The 23,604-nt window shown below is 45.4% G+C and overlaps 1 protein-coding gene across 1 annotated transcript in view; it reads right to left on the reverse strand.

The window, feature by feature from the left end:
* syndig1l (synapse differentiation inducing 1-like) overlaps positions 1–23,604 on the reverse strand; it is a 63,192-nt gene that overhangs the window by 25,132 nt on the left and 14,456 nt on the right. Inside the window, exon 2 of the mRNA XM_033991141.2 lies at positions 16,473–17,064. Coding sequence (XP_033847032.1) covers positions 16,473–16,988 — 516 coding nt within the window. The 5' untranslated portion in view covers positions 16,989–17,064. The remainder of the gene's footprint in view (positions 1–16,472; positions 17,065–23,604) is intronic.

A 23,604-nucleotide genomic window follows, 5' to 3' on the forward strand; every position in this document is an offset into this window, starting at 1 on the left:
ACACAGACCAGAGTGGAGCAGGCTAAAGCTAACAGCAACCAGCATGCTAACACGCACTTCCTCAAACAATGAATCAATGCTGCTGGACATTTTTCAAACATTCTGTGAACTGAATCTTGAAATAAACATGTAAATAAATATACAAATAAATAATAAAAAACAACAACAACAAACAAATAAACATAAAAACATTACAGAAAAAAATAAAAAATAAAATAATAATAAATACTTAAGACAATAATTTGACATTTTCCACAAAAAACATATTTAAAAAAAATAAAATAAAATAAATTCAGGGGAGTTTGTTCCAGTGAAATGAGCCACACTGATGTTTAAAATGAACTGTGATGTTAAAAAAAGTCAAATACAGTATAAAAAATATATTTATTTGAGTTATTTCCCTGTTTTTCTTCAGTACATAATTCCATACGTCTTACTTCATATATTTGATGTCTCCTGTGTGTGTAAAATGTAGAACGTTGTAAAAATAAATCAAAATAAGACTCACTCGTGTAGATAAACTCTGTCTGAGCTTCTTTCTTTGATCAGACCCAGATCTTTTCCAGACGTGTTTGTGTGACGTTTGTGTGACGTTTGTGTGACGTTTGTGTGACGTTTGTGTGAGTGTTTGTGTGAGTGTTTGTGTGATGTTTGTGTGAGTGTTTGTGCGAGTGCTTGTGTGAGTGTTTGTGTGAGGGTTTGTGCGAGTGCTTGTGCGACGGTTTGTGTGAGTGTTTGTGTGAGTGTTTGTGTGAGGGTTTGTGTGAGTGTGTGAGGGTTTGTGTGAGTGTTTGTGTGAGGGTTTGTGTGAGTGTTTGTGTGAGGGTTTGTGTGAGTGTGTGAGGGTTTGTGTGAGTGTTTGTGTGAGTGTTTGTGTGAGGGTTTGTGTGAGTGTGTGAGGGTTTGTGTGAGTGTTTGTGTGAGGGTTTGTGTGAGTGTTTGTGTGAGGGTTTGTGTGAGTGTTTGTGTGAGTGTTTGTGTGAGTGTTTGTGCGAGTGTTTGTGCGAGTGTTTGTGTGAGGGTTTGTGCGTCCGAGCGCAGATGGTGAGGCCTAAAGTCCGTCCTCCTGGAGAGAGGTGCTCCACACTCACAGCTGCTCACCTACAGCTCCCACAATGCACCTCTCCAGAACCAGACCAATGAAACAGACTACAGCTCCCACAATGCACCTCTCTACAACCAGATCTATGACACCAGAATGAACTATACCTCCCGTAGTAATAGTAGTAGTTATGGTAGTAATAGTAGTAGTTATGGTAGTAATAGTAGTAGTTGAACACTCTGCTTGTCGTTATCGCCGTCGTAAATCCCCAAAGTTGCACACGGACGTTTGGCTCCGTCTGCGCGCTGAAGGGGGGCGTGGCCACTGAGGGGTGTGGTCACTGGGGGGCGTGGTCAGTGAGGGAGGCGTGGGGATTGCTAAAGGGGGGCGTGGTGATTGCTAAAGGGGGCGGGGCTGCCTTGGGGGTGTGATCACTGAGAGAGGCGTGGTCACTGAGGGGGCGTGGTCACTGAGGGGGCGTGGTCGCTGAGCTATAGCTAAGCCAGTAGTAATAGCAGTAGAAGTAATAGTAATAGTTGTAGTAAAAGCATCAACAGTAAAATTACATCCTCCATTTTGTGTTCACCTTCACACTGACCTGAGTCTGAGTCCTGCACAGGTTTGTCAGCAGTAGTAATAGTAGTAATAGTAGTAATAGTAGTAGTAGTAGTAGTAGTAGTAGTAATAGTAGTAATAGTAGTAGTAGTAGTAGTAGTAGTAGTAGTAATAGTAGTAGTAGTAGTAGTAGTAGTAGTAGTACTAGAATATTAAAGTGTGAAATTGTGTCCATGTTTCACCTTCAGTCTCGCTCTGTCTCAGTGTGAAACTCGACTGATGATGAGTTTATTACGACACAAAGAGACGGGAGTGTTTGAGTCTGGAGGTCTGTGTTGCGCCCCCTGCTGGGCTCTGGAGGTCTGTGTGAGGGCTGATGGGAGGTTGATAGTTCAATCTCAGGCGGCGGGTTGGATTACGCCCCCCGCTGGGCTCTGGAGGTCTGCGTTGCGCCCCCCGCTGGGCTCTGGAGGTCTGCGTTGCGCCCCCTGCTGGGCTCTTTCGTTTCCGTTGTAACACAAAGCTCCTCTTCGTCACACCTCAGTCTCAGTGCGACCGCACGGGCAGAGTCGCCATACGATCTGAGAATGCGACGTTACTATGGAAACAGTGAGCTTTAAAATGCGCCGCACTGCTGCTTCAAGGAGAGCGTTTAAAAGAAAAAAGAAAAAAGATCTAATGAAACGATTCAATCAGTCGGTTTAAAACAACGAGAAGAAGGAGTTTAATACAGGATGGGGAACATGTGTGTGTTCTCTCTGTGTCTGTGTGGAGTTTGTATGTTCTGTGTGTGTGTGTCTGTGTGTGTGTCTGTGTGGAGTTTGTGTGTTCTCTCTGTGTGTGGAGTTTGTGTGTTCTCTCTGTGTGTGTAGTTTGTGTGTTCTCTCTGTGTCTGTGTGGAGTTTGTGTGTTCTCTCTGTGTCTGTGTGGAGTTTGTGTGTTCTCTCTGTGTCTGTGTGGAGTTTGTGTGTTCTCTCTGTGTCTGTGTGGAGTTTGTGTGTTCTCTCTGTCTGTGTAGTTTGTGTGTTCTCTCTGTGTGTGGAGTTATGTGTGTTCTCTCTGTGTCTGTGTGGAGTTTGTGTGTTCTCTCTGTGTGCGGAGTTTGTGTGTTCTCTCTGTGTGTGGAGTTTGTGTGTTCTCCCTGTGTCTGTGTGGAGTTTGTGTGTTCTCTCTGTGTGTGTAGTTTGTGTGTTCTCTCTGTGTGTGTAGTTTGTGTGTTCTCTCTGTGTCTGTGTGGAGTTTGTGTATTCTCTCTGTGTGTAGTTTGTGTGTTCTCTCTGTGTCTGTGTGGAGTTTGTGTGTTCTCTCTGTGTGCGGAGTTTGTGTGTTCTCTCTGTGTGTGGAGTTTGTGTGTTCTCCCTGTGTCTGTGTGGAGTTTGTGTGTTCTCTCTGTGTGTGTAGTTTGTGTGTTCTCTCTGTGTGTGTAGTTTGTGTGTTCTCTCTGTGTCTGTGTGGAGTTTGTGTATTCTCTCTGTGTGTAGTTTGTGTGTTCTCTCTGTGTCTGTGTGGAGTTTGTGTGTTCTCTCTGTGTGTGGAGTTTGTGTGTTCTCTCTGTGTCTGTGTGGAGTTTGTGTGTTCTCTCTGTGTGCGGAGTTTGTGTGTTCTCTCTGTGTGTGGAGTTTGTGTGTTCTCCCTGTGTCTGTGTGGAGTTTGTGTGTTCTCTCTGTGTGTGTAGTTTGTGTGTTCTCTCTGTGTGTGTAGTTTGTGTGTTCTCTCTGTGTCTGTGTGGAGTTTGTGTATTCTCTCTGTGTGTAGTTTGTGTGTTCTCTCTGTGTCTGTGTGGAGTTTGTGTGTTCGCTCTGTGTCTGTGTGTAGTTTGTGTGTTCTCTCTGTGTCTGTGTGGAGTTTGTGTGTTCTCTCTGTGTGTGTAGTTTGTGTGTTCTCTCTGTGTCTGTGTGGAGTTTGTGTGTTCTCTCTGTGTCTGTGTGTAGTTTATGTGTTCTCTCTGTGTCTGTGTGTAGTTTGTGTGTTCTCTCTGTGTGTGGAGTTTGTGTGTTCTCTGTGTGCGGAGTTTGTGTGTTCTCTCTGTGTGCGGAGTTTGTGTGTTCTCTCTGTGTGTGGAGTTTGCGTGTTCTCTCTGTGTGTGGAGTTTGCGTGTTCTCTCTGTGTGTGGAGTTTGCGTGTTCTCTCTGTGTGTGTGTGGAGTTTGTGTGTTCTCTCTGTGTGTGGAGTTTGCGTGTTCTCTCTGTGTGTGGAGTTTGTGTGTTCTCTCTGTGTGTGTAGTTTGTGTGTTCTCTGTGTGTGTGGAGTTTGTTCTCTCTGTGTCTGTGTGGTAAATATTTTGCTTGTTATTTTGTTTGTTATACACACTCTCTCTTTCTCTGACACTTTTTGCTTTGGCCTTGAAAGAAAAATAAAAATCTATTTCTGATAAAAATGGAGGAAATTTTGTTTTTACACATTTGAAAAACTCAACTGTGAAAAATAAGATTCACATCCACAGACACAGAAGTACAACAGTATTTATATATACCACTGTACACAGGCATAGTACTAGTAGTAGCAGTAGTGGTAGTAGTAGTAGTAGTTGTAGTAGTAGCAGTAGCAGTAGTGGTAGTAGTAGTAGTAGTAGTAGTGGTAGTGGTAGTAGTAGTAACAGTAAGGGTAGTAGTAGCAGTAACGGTTGTAGTAGTAGTAGTAGTGGTAGTAGTAACAGTTGTAGTAGCAGTAGTAGTAGTAGTAGTAGTAGTTGTAGTAGTAGCAGTAGCAGTAGTGGTAGTAGTAGTAGTAGTAGTAGTAGTAGTGGTAGTAGTAGTAGTAGTAGTAGTGGTAGTGGTAGTAGTAGTAACAGTAAGGGTAGTAGTAGCAGTAACGGTTGTAGTAGTAGTAGTAGTGGTAGTAGTAACAGTTGTAGTAGCAGTAGTAGTAGTAGTAGTAGTAGTTGTAGTAGTAGCAGTAGCAGTAGTGGTAGTAGTAGTAGTAGTAGTAGTAGTAGTGGTAGTAGTAGTAGTAGTAGTAGTGGTAGTAGTAGTAGTAGTAGTAGTAGTGGTAGTAGTAGTGGTAGTGGTAGTAGTAGTAGTGGTAGTAGTAGTAGTAACAGTAATGATAGTAGTAGTATGTGGACAGATGTGGACAGGTGGACGTGAGTCTGGTCCTCATCCTCTGTCGATTTTTCAGTTTCGATACCGATTTCGATACTATACTTCCCGTATCTGCCGATCCCGATATCAACCGATACCAGAGACAGAAAACGACATTTAAATCCTTCAAACAAAACCCAAATGTGTTTTACAACTTCAGATCAGAGCCAGACCCAAACGAGCTCGTCCAATCAGATCACGGTATTTCAGTGACACGTGTGGATCGAAGCAGCTCATTGGTCGCCTGCGATTTACAAATAAAATCACATTTCCTCACCTCAGATTCAGAGTTTAGGCGTCGCTCGGTGATTCTGCAGAAATACTCCATGTTTTTTAGCCCCCGTGATCATTTTATTTATTTATTTATTATTTATTTATTTATTTTTTTCGATACAGACCCGCCCCTGTCCCTGATTGGCTAACCCACCTGTCAATCACACAATCACATTTAAAAACAGGGAGATTCTTCAGAAAGTTTTTCGTGTTTAAAAACGTCTGACACTGGGCTCCTTCACATTGGGTCTCCGTGGAGATGTTATTTCTTTGTCCGGAATGTTCCACAGTGTGTCATTAAACGTGTCTACCTTGTGAGCGGGGTCGCCTTTCCACAGATCTGGCTCGTAACTCGGCGCGGCGCTGTCTGAATGACTTTATGAGGATAGATACACTTAATGCCACGCTGCGTAAAGTTTCAGGCAAAGCGAGAGCATCTCCGTGGATACGAGCAGGTAACGAACCCTCTGTTGGAAAAGTTACACAATACTTCTTTACGAAACCTAAAGTGAATCTCATTTTGACTTTGTGTTTTATCGAACTCTTCACAAACGCTCGACTTCTTCTTCTGCGAAATCCAGTTTTTTCACTTTATTTACGACTCGCACACGTCGTTTTGTGTTAAAGCGAAGGTCACGACGCAATTTTACACGGAAACGAGCGATTATTCCACAAAACCCTCGCTCCAAACATGTCACACACGTCCCACTCGGATCTGACATTCCCCCCGTACGACGCCGCGGACACGGTTTAGCGCGTTAGCATCGGGAAAGAGCGCCTCGGAAAATCCACGGGGCAGAAATGATCCGAGACGAGACGAATGAGAAAGTGTAAATCGGAGAGTGATTTGGGAGAGTGAGGGACGAGGGAGCCGTACGGGAAACTCCACCCGTCAAACCGGCGGTACGTGGGCAGCGGAGCGGAGGCGGCGGCGGCGTTTGTAATAAAGGGATAAAAGCTCACGTCTCTTTAGATTAGAGCTCGATGCTGAACCTGTCGTGAGCGGGCGGACGTGTTCAATCCCGCCGAGGAGCGCGGGGGGGGACAGGTGCGGCGAGGAACGGGACGGATCTGACAAGCGCACGCCCACGGATTATGATTCTGTAACTGTTTAGGTTTTGGAATATCAGGAAATTACGGAACGAATCAAAGAATCGGAGCAAGATCTGATTTAAATCTGATGTGACGGATCGGATCTATGTTCTGATGTTTCCTCGTCACACACAGACCTGGAGTTGTGTTTTTTTGTTTCATTCTCACATGTTTAACACACAAACCTGCAGATTTAGACTGAAAACTCTCTGTTCCGCCTTGTGATGTCATCATGTGGTGATACAGGAAGTGCTCCACTGTGTTTTTAAACTCCACACACCTTCATTTCTAGAATCATTTGGATCATTTCAGTCCTGGAGTTGTCTCTTATCTCGACTGAACTAAAGGTAAAAGGAGGAGTTAACGTGAAAACTACCACTTGATGACATCACAAGGTGGACTCAAGACTCAGGCCAGATCAGGGTTTTTTTATATCACATTTTAAACAACTTGAGCTTCACATAAACGTAAAAGAAAAACAAATAAACAGGAACAGAACTATGACACGCCCCCGTCCCGCCCACTCCGCTGAGCAACGCTGTCAATCAAACTTGTTGCTAACGCTAACAGGAGCGAACTCTGGGAAAGTGCGGCCATGATTACTCACTATTTGGAACGTGGCAGTTAGCAGGTTTAGCAAGTTTAGCAGATTTAGCAGGTTTAACATGTTAGCAGGTTTAGCAGGTTAACAGGTTTAGCAGGTTTAGCAGGTTAACAGGTTTAACAGGTTTAGCAGGTGTAGCAGGTTTAGCAGGTTAACAGGTTGAACAGGTTTAGCAGGTTAACAGGTTTAACAGGTTTAGCAGGTTAACAGGTTTAACAGGTTTAGCAGGTTAACAGGTTTAGCAGGTTTAGCAGGTTAACAGGTTTAGCAGGTTTAGCAGGTTAACAGGTTTAGCAGGTTAACAGGTTGAACAGGTTTAGCAGGTTAACAGGTTTAGCAGGTTAACAGGTTTAGCAGGTTAACAGGTTTAACAGGTTTAGCAGGTTTAGCAGGTTAACAGGTTTAGCAGGTTAACAGGTTGAACAGGTTTAGCAGGTTAACAGGTTTAGCAGGTTTAGCAGGTTAACAGGTTTAGCAGGTTAACAGGTTGAACAGGTTTAGCAGGTTAACAGGTTTAGCAGGTTAACAGGTTTAACAGGTTTAGCAGGTTTAGCAGGTTAACAGGTTTTCTATGTCCATTTCTATTTCCGACACACACACACACAGACTCACACTAATGCAGATGCCACGTCACTAACGCTCAGACGGCGTCTTTTCCTGCTAATTTTTAAAACGCCTCATCAAATCTCTGTTTTCACTTCAACGTCCTTAAAACTGCATTTTTTATGTATTTATTTTTTTAATCCGGTGCATTTTGTGCATCATTTCACGTTGTGCTTCTGTTTAAATCTTTTATTCTGTCGTGTCCTTGGTCGTCTCCAAACGACTGAATCAAATTTTTCTCATTTCCGTTTAAAGCTTCAGACCTGCTCTTTTTCTATACGACGACCACAATGACAGGTCCCCCATTGTACCGTGAATGTGATCAGACGCCATTTCACCTCCGTCATGGAAACGTAAATCATTTAATATCAGATCAACATCCAGATTTAAATTTAAAATGAGTTCAAGTCTCTTAAAGGGCCAGTGTGACCTGCTTCTACTCAGGAAGTGCGTGTTGTCATGCTAGTTGTTGTTAGCATTAGCAAAACATCCGCTCTTGTCTCTGGGAGCTGTGAGAAGAGCTTATAAAGTCATCATGGAGAGTAAAGAGGACGTTCAGAGTCTTTGCTCTCTCTCTCTCTTTGCTCTCTCTCTTTGCTCTCTCTCTCTCTTTTCTTCTCTTTCTTTTCAGACAAACACACGACTTTGTCAAATCTAAAAACACAAACCAAAAGATCTGATTTACAAATGTTGGAGCTTTTCTTCTCCTCCTCCTCCTCTCCTCCTCTCTCTCTCCTTCTCTCTCTATATAATACCTCCACTTCCTTCTCTCTGCCTCGCTCTTTGTTTTCTCCTCCTCCTCCTCCTCCTCCTCCTCCTCCTCCTCCTCCTCCTCCTCCTCCTCCTCCTCCTCCTCCCTTTCTCCTCCTCTCTGTGCAGCTCAGGTTTGCTCTTTTGTGTCTCTCCTCCTCCTCTCTCTCTCTATATATATATATATAATACCTACACTTCTTTCTTTCCACCTCACTCTTTTTTCTCTCTCCTCTCCTCCTCTCCTCCTCCCTCCATATAATGCCTCTATTTCTTTCTGCCTCATTTTTTTCTTCTCTAACCCTCTCCTCCTCCTCTTTGTGCAGCTCAGGTTCTCTCTCTTCCTCTCCTCTCCTCCTCTCTCTTCCTCTCCTCCTCCTCTTCCTCTTTGTGCAGTTCAGGTTCTTTGAAGACTGAAACCCTTCTCTCCTTTAATCTCGCGCTTTTAAGGTCAAAAAGCGGCTGGAGGGAGCGAGGGAGCGAGGGAGGGAGTGATGGAGGGAGGGGGCGACGGAGGGAGGGAGTGAGGGAGCGAGGGGGCGACGGCGAGAGTGAAAGAGGGAGTCGGCGTGGGCACTTGAAAGCTGTGATTTCTAACAACACGTTGCGCCCTTTCCGCAGACCTCGCTCGTTTGACACTGTGTTAGTGTCAGTCGCAGTAATCCACCTGAAAATACAGCGTCCGCCGCCTCTCGCTGTAAAACATCACGAGAACGAAATAAGGTCACGGGGAGCGCTGAACTTTGACCTCTCCAATCCAATCAGCTCGTCCTCTGCCGCCGTTTTGACCCGACGCTGCACTTATGAGATTTATTTGAAATTCCAGGATCATCATAGACAAACGTCAGTGTGAAAAAAAGAATGTTTATGTAAATGCACAGAGCTAACCTGCTAGCGCCGCGCTACAAACAGGAAGTGATCACGGCACACTTCCTGCTCCATCGACTCATCGTTTAAATGTTTAAATGTTTAAATGTTTAAATGTTTAAATGTTTAAATGTTTCGTATTAACCCTCTACATGATCCTGGGGTTTTTATTTCACTTTAATAACAGACAAATCAGGTCCTTCTGTCCCCGAGGTCGCTCCTGTTAGCGTTAGCATTAGCGTTAGCAACAGGTTTGATTGATTGATTGTGGGAAGGGGCGTTACCTTGCACAGCCTGGCTCCTGATTGGCTCTTTGGTTGTTTTTGTACATATCGTCCGCCGCCTTTGACCCGACTGTACAATAAAAATCTACAGAACGATTCTTCATCTACAGAACGATTCCTGATCCTTTGTCTCTTCTCCGTGTGACAAGTTCAACAGGAGCAAAAATACATCTTCACCTGGAATGTTCCACAGTCTGACTTTAAACTGATCTAATAAAATTCATTTTTTTTGTCAAATCAACCAGAAACAAAACCAGGACTAGACCAGGACTAGACCAGGACTAAACCAGGACTAGACCAGGACTAAACCAGGACTAAACCAGGACTAAACCAGGACTAAACCAGGACTAAACCAGGACTAAACCAGGGCTAGACCAGGACTAAACCAGGTCTAAACCAGGACTAGACCAGGGCTAAACCAGGACTAAACCAGGACTAAACCAGGACGAAACCAGGACTAAACCAGGTCTAAACCAGGACTAGACCAGGACTAAACCAGGGCTAGACCAGGACTAAACAAGAACTAAACCAGGACTAAACCAGGACTACACCAGGACTAAACCAGGACTAAACAAGAACTAAACCAGGACTAAACCAGGACTAAACCAGGACTAAACCAGGTCTAAACCAGGACTAAACCAGGACTAAACCAGGACTAGACCAGGACTAAACCAGGGCTAGACCAGGACTAAACAAGAACTAAACCAGGACTAAACCAGGACTACACCAGGACTAAACCAGGACTAAACAAGAACTAAACCAGGACTAAACCAGGACTAAACCAGGACTAAACCAGGTCTAAACCAGGACTAAACCAGGACTAAACCAGGACTAGACCAGGACTAAACCAGGACTAAACCAGGACTAGACCAGGACTAAACCAGGACTAAACCAGGACTAGACCAGGACTAAACCAGGGCTAGACCAGGACTAAACCAGGACTAGACCAGGACTAAACCAGGACTAAACCAGGACTAGACCAGGACTAAACCAGGGCTAGACCAGGACTAAACAAGAACTAAACCAGGACTAAACCAGGACTACACCAGGACTAAACCAGGACTAAACAAGAACTAAACCAGGACTAAACCAGGACTAAACCAGGACTAAACCAGGACTAGACCAGGACTAAACCAGGGCTAGACCAGGACTAAACAAGAACTAAACCAGGACTAAACCAGGACTACACCAGGACTAAACCAGGACTAAACAAGAACTAAACCAGGACTAAACCAGGACTAAACCAGGACTAAACCAGGTCTAAACCAGGACTAAACCAGGACTAAACCAGGACTAGACCAGGACTAAACCAGGACTAAACCAGGACTAGACCAGGACTAAACCAGGGCTAGACCAGGACTAAACCAGGTCTAAACCAGGACTAGACCAGGGCTAAACCAGGACTAAACCAGGACTAAACCAGGACGAAACCAGGACTAAACCAGGTCTAAACCAGGACTAGACCAGGACTAGACCAGGACTAAACCAGGACTAAACCAGGACTAAACCAGGACTAGACCAGGACTAAACCAGGACTAAACCAGGACTAGACCAGGACTAAACCAGGGCTAGACCAGGACTAAACCAGGACTAAACCAGGACTAAACCAGGACTAGACCAGGACTAAACCAGGACTAAACCAGGACTAGACCAGGACTAAACCAGGGCTAGACCAGGACTAAACCAGGTCTAAACCAGGACTAGACCAGGACTAAACCAGGTCTAAACCAGGTCTAAACCAGGTCTAAACCAGGACTAAACCAGGACTAGATCAGGACAAGACCAGGACTAGACCAGGACTAAACCAGGACTAAACCAGGACTAAACCAGGACTAGATCAGGACAAGACCAGGACTAGACCAGGACTAGACCAGGACTAGACCAGGACTAAAACATGACTTATTTCATTTACTTATTAATATATTAAGATAAAAATAATCCGTTCTTTTCCAGAGCTGCGTTTCATCGTGTTGGTTTTGATGTTTCGTGTTTTATCTCTCGCTCAAACATGTGACACTGATTCTATCTGAAACGCTCTTTAATCAGACGATCGCCGCCGTGTAGAATGTAATCTGATTAATCCTGTTATTCAAACTCCATCAGAGACACAATAGCTGCTTTTACGTCTGATGAAAAACGCCATAATGGAGCGAGAGTCGACGCGTTTCCCCGAGTCGAGCGGCGCCGAGACGGAGACGATGATGAACAGCCCCGTCCTCCTGAAGAACGTCCTGATGATTCTCCACAAAACACTTTAGAGCAACAGATGGAAAAGGTTTTCAGTTTGGAGACACGTGAGGCCTGAGGAGGTGGAGTTTGAGGCCTGAGGAGATGGAGTTTGAGGCCTGAGGAGATGGAGTTTGAGGCCTGAGGAGGTGGAGTTTGAGGCCTGTGAGGAGGTGGAGTTTAGTGACATGTGGGGCCCAAGGAGATGGCGTTGTCGTGGTGGGGCCTGAGGGCGTTGTCGTTTTGAGGCCTGAGGTCGATGGCGTTGTCGAGGTGAGGCCTGAGGTCCATGGCGTTGGCGTGGTGAGGCCTGAGGTCGATGGCGTTGTCAAGGTGAGGCCTGAGGTCCATGCCGCTGTCGTTTTGAGGCCTGAGGTCCATGGCGTTGGCGTGGTGAGGCCTGAGGTCGATGGCGTTGTCGTGGTGAGGCCTGAGGTCCATGCCGCTGTCGTTTTGAGGCCTGAGGTCGATGGCGTTGGCGTGGTGAGGCCTGAGGTCCCTGGCGTTGGCGTGGTGAGGCCTGAGGTCCATGGCGTTGGCGTGGTGAGGCCTGAGGTCCATGGCGTTGTTGTTATGAGGCCTGAGGTCCATGTCGTTGTCGTGGTGAGGCCTGAGGTCGTTGTCGTTTTGAGGTCTGAGGTCCATGGCGCTGTCGTTTCCCTCAGTTTGGTGGTTCTGTTTTTCACCGTGACCACACAGGGGGGTTACCGTGGCAACAGCGCGAGGAGCAGTGTCTGATCCTCTTTACACACATCATGCACTTCCACAGTTAAAGCTGCTCCGTGGAACTTTCCAGGGTCCACACAGACACAGAGAGAACACACAAACACGACCAGGGACTCAAACCCACAACCTTCTCCTCACTGTGCCCGAGTTACAGGTCAGAGCTGTGGAGAGGCGAGACGGTTTATATAAAACCTCCAGAATTTAATGAACAAAATAAACAAAAATAAACAAAATGATTTAAGAAAAAAAATAAAAATAAAATTGTTCCATTAAATATTTAAAGAACAAAGTGGATGCAGTTTAATGCCACACTCTGGAACAAAGCTCCAGTGTCACAGACTGAGGCTCCAGGTGGAAAAGGAGGAAGCAGATGTTTCTTTTATGTTTCAGCAGCTTCTGGGTCTGATGTGAAAACAGAACATTGAACCTTATGGTCATGTGGCACTTACCCCCTGAGGAGCATCAGAGAGAAACGACCAATCAGAAACAAACGTCTAAACACAACGTCACCAGCCAATCACAGCCCAGCAGCTCTGCCTCTCAGCCAATCACAGCCCAGCAGCTCTGCCTCTCAGCCAATCAGCTCTCAGCATTTTCATAAATACACTTCTCTAAATGTTTTTATTAACTCGCTCGACATGATCCTGTCCCTCCTCCGCCCTGTCCCACCTCTGCTCCTCCTCCTCTCTCCTCCTCTGTCCTCTGCTCCTCCTCTCTCCTCTGCTCCTCTCTCCTCTGCTCCTCCCTCCTCTGCTCCTCCTCTCTCCTCTGCTCCTCCTCTCTCCTCTGCTCCTCCTCTGCTCCTCCTCTCTCCTCTGCTCCTCTCTCCTCTGCTCCCCCTCCTCTCTCCTCTGCTCCTCCTCTGCTCCTCCTCTCTCCTCTGCTCCTCCTCTGCTCCTCTTCTCTCCTCTCTCCTCCTCTGCTCCTCCTCTCTCCTCTGCTCCTCCTCTCTCCTCTGCTCCTCCTCTCTCCTCCTCTCTCCTCTGCTCCTCCTCTCTCCTCTGCTCCTCCTCTCTCCTCTGCTCCTCCTCCTCTGCTCCTCCTCTCTCCTCTGCTCCTCCTCCTCTGCTCCTCCTCTCTCCTCTGTCCTCTGCTCCTCCTCTCTCCTCTGCTCCTCCTCTCTCCTCTGCTCCTCCTCTCTCCTCTGCTGCTCCTCCTCTTCTCTCTCCTGCTCCTCCTCTCTCCTCTGCTCCTCCTCTCTCCTCTGCTCCTCCTCTCTCCTCTGCTCCTCCTCTCTCCTCCTCTTTCCTCTGCTCCTCCTCTCTCCTGCTCCTCCTCTGCTCCTCCTCTCTCCTCTGCTGCTCCTCCTCCTCTCTCCTCTGCTCCTCCTCCTCTCTCCTCCTCTGTCCTCTGCTCCTCCTCTCTCCTCTGCTCCTCCTCTGCTCCTCCTCTCTCCTCTGCTCCTCTCTCCTCTGCTCCTCCCTCCTCTGCTCCTCCTCTCTCCTCTGCTCCTCCTCTCTCCTCTGCTCCTCCTCTGCTCCTCCTCTCTCCTCTGCTCCTCTCTCCTCTGCTCCCCCTCCTCTCTCCTCTGCTCCTCCTCTGCTCCTCTTCTCTCCTCTCTCCTCCTCTGCTCCTCCTCTCTCCTCTGCTCCTCCTCTCTCCTCTGCTCCTCCTCTCTCCTCCTCTCTCCTCTGCTCCTCCTCTCTCCTCTGCTCCTCCTCTCTCCTCTGCTCCTCCTCCTCTGCTCCTCCTCTCTCCTCTGTCCTCTGCTCCTCCTCTCTCCTCTGCTCCTCCTCTCTCCTCTGCTGCTCCTCCTCTTCTCTCTCCTGCTCCTCCTCTCTCCTCTGCTCCTCCTCTGCTCCTCCTCTCATTTCCGCTGCATTATTTACTCCTCACACATTCCCTTTAAATCCTCTGGGCGCCTCCTTTACCTTGAGCCGAGCTCCTCGTCTCCACGGCGACGGGAGATGTGTTTTTTTAATCTACTCTGGAGTTTTCTCTCCTGCGGGCGATCGAGGTGAAGGTCAAAGGGTCAGAGGAAAAAAGAGGCAGATTCTGACCAAACGTGTGATTTATGTTTTACACCAGAAAATACAGACGTTTAAATAAAAACATTCAATTAAAAAAAGAATTAAAAAAATATAATAATAATAAAATATAAAATAAAAATCTAGGTTTATGACACAAAAATGATGTTTTTTGTTCACTTTTGTCGCCCACGTCTGTCAGACTCATGTTTGTGATTGACAGGAGAATTTAACCAATCACAGCGAAGTGTGTGACAAAAGGACATTCAGGAAGAAACGGCAGGAGGAGAAGAACTAGGTGTAGTAGATGTAGTAGATGTAGTAGTAGGTGTAGTAGTAGCTGTAGTAGTAGGTGTAGCAGTAGGTGTAGTAGGTGTAGTAGTAGTAGTAGTAGTTGTAGTAGATGTACTAGTATATAGAGTATATATTTTGGTTCAATCAGATCCACTTGTTTCTAAAGGTCAAAGGTCACTTTGGGCTCTTCTTAAAGGGGAGGTCTTGAGCCAATCGTCTGTGAGGAAACACACGTGACCAGATGTTTAAATTAAATCCTGATGAAAACACATTTAAAACCTCCAGCCTCGTCCAGACTCCGCCCACACTGAACCTCGCCGTTCTGCTGGACTCGCACTCGTGTTTAAAAGTGCAGAGCGAGTCTTGACCTTTCCATGACCTGCACACTCTGTAGCGCCCCCTGCAGTCACGTACACAGAGTCAGAGCTGAAACAAACTTCAGCCCTGAGCTCCACAGACTCACTGCAGCTTCAGAAACGACAACGAACAAAACGCCCGAAGCCTCGACTCGTAAAAAGAAAATGGTCTTAAATGTTCGAACTCGTCTTCACTTTTGTGTCTGTAAATCAAGATTCAAACCATCAACCTTCAGATCGAGGGACAAATGCTCTACCAACTGAGCCACATGTTTCACTGATAAAACGACGTGAACCAAACGGCGGCTGGTCACATGATCACGCCGTCCTCTGCTTCCTGCTTCATATTTTCACGTTTGTCTTGTTCAGATTAAACTGGAGTTTTTCTGTTTTTTCATTGAAATTGGAGCCAAAATAAACTTTAATAAACTTTACACAAAAAAAACAAATGAACAAATGAATCGATGCAAAACTGAAAAACTTTGTGTAAAAAAACAGATTTATTTGAACATTTAAATCGTTTTTGAATAAAAGAGAAAATCGATCACCTCGAAAAACAAAATATTACATCAAAATCAAGAACTAAACCAGGACTGAACCGGGACTAAACCAGGACTAAACCTGGACTAAACCAGGACTGAACCAGGACTGAACCAGGACTAAACCTGGACTAAACCAGGACTAAACCAGGACTAAACCTGGACTAAACCAGGACTAAACCTGGACTAAACCAGGACTAAACCAGGACTAAACCTGGACTAAACCAGGACTAAACCAGGACTAAACCAGGACTAAACCTGGACTAAACCAGGACTAAACCAGGACTAAACCTGGACTAAACCAGGACTAAACCAGGACTAAACCAGGACCATAGTTGAGGGTAAATGTCGAGTCTTGTTCTTCTGACACATTTTCCTCGTCTCGTCTTTAATGATCCTCGTTTTGTTGCATAATTAACTCACATTTAAATCTCTGCTCCACAGCGCCACCTACAGTTTGAGTTTAATCACCTCTGTGAGTCAAGACACATCACAAACAAACGAGGGATTCTGAGGTGAACGACAAGACGGAGAGAAAGAGAGTGGGCGGAGGAAAGAGTAACAGAACAGATCCTCATTAAGAGAACGAGAAATGTCACACACACGACTCACGACGCACAAACAGACGCACAAACACAATTTAAAGAGCAATCTACACATCGCAAACCCTCCTCACAGTCAGCAGCACGAGTCTGTACGAGGCTCCGCCCACAAGCCAACATCACCCATGTACGAGGCTCCGCCCACATGTCTACATCACTCACGCTCCACACGACAATCCTCCATAAATACACAAAAACATGACACAAACTGTGCACTATGACTGTAATACCCCACAGAAGTAAATACCTCCTCTTTAATACCCCACAGATGTAAATACCTCCTCTTTAATGCCCCACAGAAGTAAATACCTCCTCTTTAATACCCCACAGATGTAAATACCTCCTCTTTAATACCCCACAGAAGTAAATACCTCCTCTTTAATACCCCACAGCAGTAAATACCTCCTCTTTAATGCCCCACAGATGTAAATACCTCCTCTTTAATACCCCACAGAAGTAAATACCTCCTCTTTAATGCCCCACAGCAGTAAATACCTCCTCTTTAATACCCCACAGCAGTAAATACCTCCTCTTTAATACCCCACAGATGTAAATACCTCCTCTTTAATACCCCACAGACGTAAATACCTCCTCTTTAAACTCCGGTCTTACCTCATACTCTACGTATTCTTCCTCTTCCACTTCGTACGACACCGTCTGGATCTTGACGTGTTCCCCGTCGTCCGTCAGTTTGTTCTGAGGGTCGTCTGCTCCCGCCGAGGAGTCGCCCCCTGCTGGTGTGGAGGCGTCTTTGCTCTTCTTCTCCGTGAACGTGGTCTCGCAGCACTCGTTTTTATATTCCTTGGCCTTGATGCTCGCGCCGTCGTCTTTGTAAAGTATAAAATTGGGTTTGTAGAAAGCTTCCACGGCCAGATGCAGAGAGGTAGCGTCCAGGAGTTGTTGCGTTTTGATTCGACCGTTTGTGTTGTAGTTCCCGGCGTTGGCCACCGTACCGTTAGCCACTTTGCTAGCCACTTTGTTAGCGCCTCCGCCCTCGCCGCTGCCCGCGAAGTAGTTGATAATGTTCTCCTGGTACTGGTTATTTGGCACATCGCCGCCGTACCCGTTCACCAGGTGCTTCGTGTTTTTGTCCAGCAGCGGATTCTGCAGTTCGCTTAAATTCTCCATGACGACGGTGAAGTTTGTCAGGCTAAACGTCTCAGGAGCTGATGGCGAGTCTCTGCAGGTTTCACAGCGTCAAGATCTGGAACAGAGACAAAACAAAAGACTGAAAATGATGTTTCACGGAACGATATCTTGGGTCGATAAGATTATTTTCCCGTTTCACCTTTTCTGTGTCCAAATAAAGCTTTATGTGGAACTTTTACGCAGCAGATTGACCAAAACTTAATATCGTCCTGTGCTGAAGACTTATGGCCGATATCCCATACGCTAAAGAGGGCAGATATCGGTCTGATATATCGGCCAACAGATATATCTCTACTAGAAAATACCACAATATGACATGACTTGGAAGACCCACCAACACCAGGTCAGAGCTGCGGAGAGGCGAGCGACAGTCACAAGGCGTTTTCCAGGGATTTGTTTTTTTAATAAATCGATAACAAATGTACTTAATGCTGGACTGTGGAACATTTCTGGCAACACAATAAGACACAAACAAGAGGTGGAAATCCTGAGAGAAAGGAACACGCCCACTGTGACACGCAAACTGTGACACGCCCACTGTGACACGCCCACTGTGACACGCCCACTGTGACACGCCCACTGTGACGCGCCCACTGTGTGAAGAGGAGGAAGAAGAGGAAGAAGGAAAAAGGAGGAAGAGGAAGAGGAGGAAGAAGAAGAAGAAGGAAAAAGGAGGAAGAGGAAGAGGAGGAAGAAGAAGAAGAGGAGGAAGAAGAAGAGGAGGAAGAAGAGGAATAAGAAAAAGGAGGAAGAAGAGGAGGAAGAAGAAGAGGAGGAAGAAGAGAAAGAGGAAGAGGAGGAGGAAGAAAAAGGAGGAAGAAGAGGAGGAAGAAGAGGAATAAGAAAAAGGAGGAAGAAGAGGAGGAAGAAGAGGAATAAGAAAAAGGAGGAAGAAGAGGAGGAAGAAGAAGAGGAGGAAGAAGAGAAAGAGGAAGAGGAGGAGGAAGAAAAAGGAGGAAGAAGAGGAGGAAGAAGAAGAGGAGGAAGAAGAGAAAGAGGAAGAGGAGGAAGAAGAAAAAGAAGAGGAAGGAGTCCACTGTGACACGCCCACTATGACACGCCCACTGTGACGCGCCCACTATGACACGCCCACTGTGACACGCCCACTGTGACACGCCCACTGTGACACGCCTCCACGCCTCTTTGTTGTGACGACGTTTGCGGTGACGTCAGCTCCCGTTGGACTTGTTTGTTTTATTACGTGGCTTTAGATGAATATTGTGATTTTAAACGTGTAAATTCTCACATGTCGATCCTCAGTCTGACCCTTGTCCTTCGTGATGCTCTTTGGTGTAATGTCAGTGGACGTCCAGCAGGGGGCAGCGTTAACGGGGCCGCGTTCCCCGTGGGCTCATTTTTCTTCCGTCTCGCCCGTCAAAGGCCTCACGCTCGAGATGATTCACTTTGGGCTCGTTTTACTCCTCGTTTCTGAGATTTCCGGCCGAGCTCAGACGCGACGCTCGCCTGCACGTGTCTGAACGACGAGAGCGCCGTCGCCACTATCAGACTCATCACAGACACGAGACGAGAGGACCGGCCTCAACAGAAGAGCGACACGAGGCTAAAACTTCAAACTACTTCAACAAATAGACTCAGTGCTGCTCCTGACGCCACGAGGATCAGAAAAACGATCTTCAGACGATAGAATGTGATTTTCAGCATTAAATGAGCTTTTTGTTTTTATTCCCATGTCGCCTTTTATCTGTGGAGTCTGTAAACGGAGTAAAAGAACGAGTGTTAATGTTTAAAGATTTACAGACACAAAAGTGATGAAATTATTCTCACTGTCACATTTTCACCACTCACTTTAGATAAGATAAGATCAGATCTGCCTTTATTAGTCCCACAGTTTCTATTCTAAAAAATAAATAAATAAATAAATATGTTAATGTCTGGCACTGTCTTAGTTATATTGTGTTGTAGTGTCCCGTGTCTGTCTGTGTTGGAGGGTGAGTTGTTTTTAATCTCGTTGTACATGTGTGTGGTGACAATAAATGGATTCTATTCTATTCAATGGGGAAATTCCAGTACTGCACCGCACAGTTAAAGAACAGAAGGAAAATGGTACATAAAAATGAAAAAAAAACTAAAAACAAAACACTATTTACAAAAAGTGCCAAACAAACAAAGAGGGTAAAGAGTAAAAAAAAGAAGGAAAAAGTTGGAAAACAGAGGAGCGCGATGCAAACCAGCGCCGGAGGACAGGACCTGCTCTTGATTTCTACTCGATTAACTCAAAGATCGACAAATGACGCCATAAAAACCCGAGGATCATGTACAAAAACGAACATTTAAGACCAGAATGAGTCTGAAGCAGCAGAGACAGAGAGAGACGCAGTTTATCAACAGAAAGTAAAATGGAGCCAGAGTCGATGGAGCAGGAAGTGACACACATGATCACTTCCTGTTTGTAGCGTGGCGGCGCAGGTTAGCTACAGGTTAGCAGGTTAGCTACGTCCACTCACAGACATCCACACCTCATTAAAACTCGCTTTGAGTTACTTCATTTGTTTAATCGATTATGGTTTTGTGTGTTTTGTGTCGTGGTTTGCGAGAGGACGCAGGTTCAAATCCCGGATGAGGCCTCGGTTTGTCATAATCCGACTCCGAACATGACGGAAAACATGGAAAACCACAATCAATTCAATAAAGTGTTAAAAATGAAGAAACTCAAAGCAGGTTTAATGAGGAGCGGAGGTAAATGTCCAGAGGGAACGTGTTTGTGACTTGAAAGAAGAAGTGTGAGGGGTGGAGCGGGCGGAGCGGGTGGAGCGGGTGGAGCGGGTGGAGCGGGTGGAGCGGGTGGAGCGGGTGGAGCGGGTGGAGCGGGTGGAGCGGGTGGAGCCGGCATCAGGCCCTTGACGCACCCAGACCCAACTCCACCTGCACAAAATAATAAGTTTATGTTAAAGCCGCAGATATAAACATGTTATTTTCATTGTGGTTGTTTTTATTCCACTGAAAAACACTGAGCAGACTCGCATCTCCACAGACCTGACTCTCGTTTGACCCGGAGCGGGGCCTGTTCTGTTTGTTTCCATTAAAATGTAGTTTATTTGGCTATAACATTCCACAGTACGGCATAAAAGGTAACGATGTCCAGGGTGAATGTTCCAGAGTATGGTTTTATCCACATTATCTCTGTACAGTGATGCAGATATCTGTTTTCAGCCGCTCTCCCTCCTCCTCCTCCTCCTCCTCCTCCTCCTCCTCCTCCTCCCTCGTTGTCCGTAGTTATTTCTCGGAGCCTTCATCTTGTGTAAATGTTTCAAATCCACTTGCGTCTGAAAACATGTTCGGGGAATGGCACAAAGTGACTTCCTTATCGGAGCGTTGCCATGGCAGCGCTGGAGACACTTGTAGACACAGATACGACTGTCTAGTGTCTGCTCCTTTAATATAATCAAGTCAATATTTATCATCTGCCTCTGCCGGTTCAGTCTGCGGAAAAACACGAGGAGGAAGCTCCGGCATTTCACTGTTACTCTGCCTGTGGTTTATTTGTGTTACAGATAAAACGATCATTTATGTAACAGAAAATAGAACAACCCGGCGTCGACAAACAGGATCTGATCCACGAGAGCCACGAGAGCCACGAGAGCCACGAGAGCCACGAGAGCCACGAGAGCCACGAGAGCCACGAGAGCCACGGAAACTTCTCTAAAGCTTTGGATTTAAGATTCTATTTCAAATCTCGCCTCATTTTTTTTCTAGTTTTGTCATTTTGTTGAAGTTTATCATGTCACTTCCTGGTTAGATTTGATGAAAGTGCAACTGTTACCGAGCAACCGTAATGTAAACAAAGGCCAAAACAAGTCCAACCTGCAAAAGAGGAGTTAAGTGAAGGTTTAAAACACACAAAAGTGTGTGTGGGACACAAAAGTGAAATAAAAACCCCAGGATCATGTAGAGGGTTAATACGAACATTTAAGACCAGAATGAGTCTGAAGCAGCAGAGACAGAGAGAGGGGACAGAATAAATAAATAAATAAATAAATAAAAAAAATTCAAATTAACTAATAAACAAATAATAAATTACAAAAAAAGTAAAGAAATAAACTTAAAATAATAAAAAATTACTCAAAATAACAAAAAAAATACAAAAAAGTAAAAAAAACAACAACTCCAAATGCCAAAAAATAAATAAATAAAAACACAAAAAAAATACTCAAAATAACTAAAATACAAAAACAAAAAACTCAAATTAACTAAAAAAACAAATGATAAATTACAAAAAAGTAAAGAAATAAACTTAAAATAAAAAAAATACTCAAAATAACAAAAAGAATTATAAAAAAGTAAAATAAAACCTCAAAATGACAAAAAATAAATAAATAAAAACAAAAAAAATACTCAAAATAACTAAAATACAAAAAAAAAGCAAAAAACACAAAAAAACCAACCCTCAAAATGACAAAAAAAAGTTAAAAAATAAACTCAAAATAAAAAAAATAAAAAAGAACTAAAAATAAAAATAAAAACCCCAGGATCATGTCGAGGGTTAATAGAAACATTTAAGACCAAAATGAGTCTGACACTGAAAACGGGGCCAGATCGACAAAATGGCGTCTTGAAAACAGTGGATTAAAGATTAAAACTCAAACATGAATCAGTCCAAATAAAACTTCAGAGGCTCAAAGAGAAGAAACGACTGAAACAGGAGAAACATCTGAAGAGTCCAGTTTGCTGCTCTGATCTGAAGCAGAAAAGTTCCACGGTGCAGCTTTACCTTTATCTCTTCTGCTGCAGTGCGTTTAATCTCAGGGCAGAGCCGTATCTTCTGCTCGGACTCGTCACCTCTCGCGTCTCTCGGAATAATCTCTGTTTGAATCGAAAATCCAAAAGCAGATTAAACCTCGGGACAGGCCTCAATCCCAATCCGGGCTGAGTGGCTTAGAGCAGTTTTCCTAAAGCTCCGGAAGATTATGGGAAATGCAAAATGGCTCCGCAGCAGCTGCACAGACGGCTCATTACGGCTCAGTTAATCACACGTCTGTAAACAGCATTTTAAAGCCTCGCCATGGAACATTTTAGGTGGAGGATGCGTCACCTTTTTGTCTCCGTGGAGATGTTGTGGTTTTCCCCGGAATGTTCCACAGTGTTTGAACGACGTCGCCTCCACGTTTCACACGGGATTTTGTTGGATGAAAACCAAAATTAAACTTTCAGGGACAGTTTGATCCAATCAGAGTCACTGTTGGATGAGAACCATGTGGAAACAAGTAATTGGGAGTGTCCTGGGCAGGGGGGCGGGGCCTGTTGAGCTTGAGTCTCTATGGTTCTCATGTCTGTGGATCATTTTGTTTTACACATTTTAAATCACAATATTCAACTAAAACCACGAAATAAAAGAAACAAGAAAACTGTGGTGTCACAGTGGGCGTGTCACAGGGGGCGTGTCACAGGGGGCGTGTCACAGGGGGCGTGTCACAGGGGGCGTGTCACAGGTGGAGGTGAAAATGGCAAAATGACGTCTTGAAAATAAGCGATTAAAGACGACTCAAACATGCACAAGTCACTCTGAATCATAGACTTTTTTACATAAATGGACATCGCTAACCTGCCGCAGCGCTACAAACAGGAAGTGATCACGGACGCACTTCCTGCTCCATCGACTCGTCATTCTGGTCTTAAATGTTCGTATTAACCCTCGACATGATCCTGGGGTTTTTATTTCACTATTGTGTCTGTAAATCAAGATATGAACATTAATAACAGACAAATCAGGCGCCTCCTGTTAGCATTAGCATTAGCGTTAGCACCAGGTTTGATTGACAGCGTTGCCTCGGTGACGTCACACTCGCTCAGTCACTTCTTCACTCCGGGTAAATGAGGAGGAAATGACTAGGACACAGTTAAAAGCTTTAAAAGGTCTCGTTCTACATAATATATTTCCTTAAACCGGTGAAAGTTTAATCGTTTTGAAGAAATAAAGTGTCTGCGGCGTCTCCACACGTCCGCTCCATATTTCCACAGAAGCTCCTTCACCTTCACGTCCCGCGCCGTCGTTCATCCACCCGACTCTGGCTCCTCCTCTCGTCTTTTTCTCTTCTCGTCCTCTCTTCGTTTGTTTACTTGTGTGATTCTTTGCTGGAAGAATTAAACACTACCCTCGTGCTCTTGGGCCTCCCTAAACCTCCTCACCACCGCGTTGAATTCGTCTTTTATTTTTAATGTTTTCTGACCCGTTTCCTTCTCGTTTCTTTCTGTGAATCTGACACACGATGGTCCACGTGCTCCTCCAGGTCACAGCCACAGGAAACGTGCAGCTTCAGTCAAAATGTTTTAGTGTAAAGTCAAGAAAAAATAAGAGATGGAGAGACGAGGAGACGAGGAGACGAGGAGATGAGGAGACAAGGAGACGAGGAAACGAGGAGACGAGGAGATGAGGAGACGAGGAAACGAGGAGACGAGGACACGAGGAGACGAGGACATGAGGAGACGAGGAGACGACATGAGGAGACGAGGAGAGGAGGAGAGGAGGAGGAGATGAAGAAGTGGCCGAGTTTAAAATCCGTGGACTGAGTCTGTCCCTGGTCAAACGTGTCTCCTGAGGCAGGTCCAAACTGAACAAGGATGAAGACTCAAACCTGAG

This window comes from Periophthalmus magnuspinnatus, chromosome 24 (genome assembly GCF_009829125.3).
Source record: "Periophthalmus magnuspinnatus isolate fPerMag1 chromosome 24, fPerMag1.2.pri, whole genome shotgun sequence".
Lineage (NCBI taxonomy): Eukaryota > Metazoa > Chordata > Actinopteri > Gobiiformes > Gobiidae > Periophthalmus > Periophthalmus magnuspinnatus.